We start from the raw sequence: 2,919 nt of genomic DNA on the forward strand, positions 1-2,919 counted from the left end.
TTCTGAGACACGAAGAAGTGAAAACACTTCAAGGAGCTGTGCGTTCTCTGGCCCACACACTGTGAGAGAGTGCCCAAAGTCAGCCATCACCCAGGTATAAACTGACCCCAAGTTAGCTCCCCAGCAAGACAGGCTCTGAACAACCCCATCCTTCCTTTCTAAGAAGATTTGTGAATTTATATTCACCCTCTTCCTTCAGTACCACATCTAACTTTATCTGCCCGACATGGGGTGAGCAACCAGACCTGGTCCAGTAACAATTACAGAACATCATTTTAGTGCTGAGAATACAGCTCAGAGGTAGAGCACACAGGAGCCGTAGGCCCATTCCCAGTATCATATACAGAAAGATAATTTTGTAGACTAAATTCCAAAAGAACTAAAACTTAAAATGAATTATTATGGACTTGAATAAAATGTTGCAACAATGATCACAGACCAGTTAACATAGTATATAAGAGCATGACAGTAAGACACATGAGAAAGTAACACTGCAAAAGTTACCAGTCTATGGATGGAAAGGAAACGCACTGAGCTACCCCATCCCATTAAGGACTTAAGATGGTGTACAGCAAAAATACATACAGGAAAATGACAGAGTGTAAATAGTAATAATAATTAAATGCAACTTCTTTGAAGGCAGGGTCTCACTGTGTAGCTCTGACTAGCCTGGAACTCACTCTGTACATCAGACACCCTTGAACTCACAGAGATCTGCTTGCCTCTGCCTCTGTAGTGCTGGGACTAAAGCCATACAGCACTGTGACTGGCCTAAAATTTTATTTTAAAGTTTAGTCCAGGACTTAGATGTATCTTGCTGGTGGAGGACTTTGCTTTATATGGGCAAGGCCCTGGGTTTGATGCCAGCACACACACACACACACACACACACACAAGTACCACTAGGAAAAAAAGTCACAACTAGAATTTTTAAAGAAAGAAAAGGATGTAAAACACAATTTCAGAAATACTGTCACTGACAACCAAAGTGAAAAACCCTATGTCAGCAAACTTGCTGACCATTAAGAGGAAAGTGGTTTCACATTTGGAAAGGACACTTTTACATCCTTCCTCTCCTTTGATCCACTGGCATCATGATAAAAGTTTCTCCAAATAAGGTGAGTTTGGCTTTATGAAAACTTACTCAATTGTTCCTATTTCTCAAATGTCACGTTATGGAAAGAAATGCAAATCTTTTTCACAGTGACATTGGGGAACGTAGCCACAACAAATATCTGCAAATCACACACTGAAAACAACAGAATGAGTGGGTACAGAGAGGCTGGAGGAGGGGAGGAGGGAGGATGGTAGAGGGAGGAGGAAGGCAGAGACCACGAAATGGGCAAGGTATATATAGATTCTTGATGGCCTGTCCCCATCCACAAGGGGGAGATACAACTGGAAGGAGTGAACTACACAGCCTTCAACATAGAGCAGCTGAGCTCTGATAGGCTCCATAGAAGATGAGAGAGGGGTGGGGTGAGGTAGAAACCTCTGGGCAGATCCTGAAGATTCTTAGCCGGGATGCTGACTGAGGACGGACCCAGAAACTTGAATATTATGAACACAGTATTGACGACAACACAGAGGGCCCAAGCCACAAAATGCAACACAGGAAATTCACACAATCAAGACACACAGAGAGCAGGGACAGAGGTTATCTACACAGATGGTTAAAGAAATGTGTATCAGAAGACAGTATTGTTTAGCACCTAGAAGCCAAGCAAAGGTACAAATTGGCTTTTAAACTCAATACTGCACAGATACAAAATGAGATATTCAAACATTGTTAGGAGTATGAAATATTCCAGAATAAGGGAGGTGATTAAACCTATCTTAACAATTTTATGCAAAAAGGGATTATGCATAAACCCACATAACAAATAATACAGAGTGCACAGATTGTGATGTCTATAATGTAGGCAGTATAAAACACCAGCTAGACCCAGAAGGCAGCAGAATTCTGCCCTCTATCCAGAGGCTCGAAGGCAGTCAGGGGCTGCAGAGTGAGGCTACAGCCTCAGGATTCATCCTGGACTACATGCTCAGAATTTTACCCTCTCTTTGTCGGCTCCAGGTCCAACTTCAACCCTCAGCCGCAAGTGTATTTTCGTTTCCACCCTGGGTTCTGGCTATCAGTTGTGAGGTAGGTATTAAAGTTGCCAAAGATACTGAGGGAAGGAAAGACCGGCTAAAAACTCCAGCTCAGCAGAAGTCTTGCTTCTGATTCTCCAAGATGGACAAGCTCCTTCTCGCTTCCTCCGATGCTCGTTAAGGTTTACTGGGGTTTTCTGGGTGATTGAGCACGGGCAGGGAGGAAAGGCCTGGCTTCCACAGCTGCGGGGGCTCCTTGTTTCCCAAGGCCTTGTGATGGCTCAGTAGAAGCCGAGTTGTCTGAAAGGAAGAAGAGAGATGAGCTTGTGTTTTAATTCTATGTTGTTGGAAGCAACATGGATGGAAATGGGGTGGAATGGGTTAAAAAAAAAAGTAAGTAAATTAAAATAAGCGCCGGAAAGACTAAGCGGCAACATGAGAAGATATTTCTGATATTAAATTTAGTGAACAAAGATAGTAAGCTAAAACTAATTTGCCCACAGCCAGAGCAGCACTTCCTCAGTAACTGGTTACAATGAAGAGTTAACTGACTTGAAGAGTTACAATGAAATGGATCTCCCTGCAACTATGTGATGATTTGAATAAGAAAACCCCCCACCCCCACCCCCTCACCCCACCCCCCAGGCTCGCTTGAATGCTTAATCACCAGGGAGTGGAACTCTTTGATAGGATTAGAAGGATCAGGAGCTTATTAGAGGAAATATGTCACTGGGGGGTGGGCTTTGAGGTTTCGAAAGCCCATGCCAGGCCCAGTGTCCTCTCTCTCTCTCTCTCTCTCTCTCTCTCTCTCTCTCTCTCTCTCTC

At 43.6% G+C, this 2,919-nt stretch overlaps 1 protein-coding gene across 1 annotated transcript in view; it reads right to left on the reverse strand.

The window, feature by feature from the left end:
* Window positions 1-260: 260 nt before the first annotated feature.
* Zc3hav1l (zinc finger CCCH-type containing, antiviral 1 like) overlaps window positions 261-2,919 on the reverse strand; it is an 8,304-nt gene continuing 5,645 nt past the window's right edge. Inside the window, exon 4 of the mRNA XM_031381573.1 lies at window positions 261-2,394. Within this exon, the coding sequence (XP_031237433.1) occupies window positions 2,279-2,394 (116 nt within the window). The 3' untranslated portion in view covers window positions 261-2,278. The remainder of the gene's footprint in view (window positions 2,395-2,919) is intronic.

Source organism: Mastomys coucha, unplaced genomic scaffold (genome assembly GCF_008632895.1).
Source record: "Mastomys coucha isolate ucsf_1 unplaced genomic scaffold, UCSF_Mcou_1 pScaffold20, whole genome shotgun sequence".
NCBI lineage: Eukaryota > Metazoa > Chordata > Mammalia > Rodentia > Muridae > Mastomys > Mastomys coucha.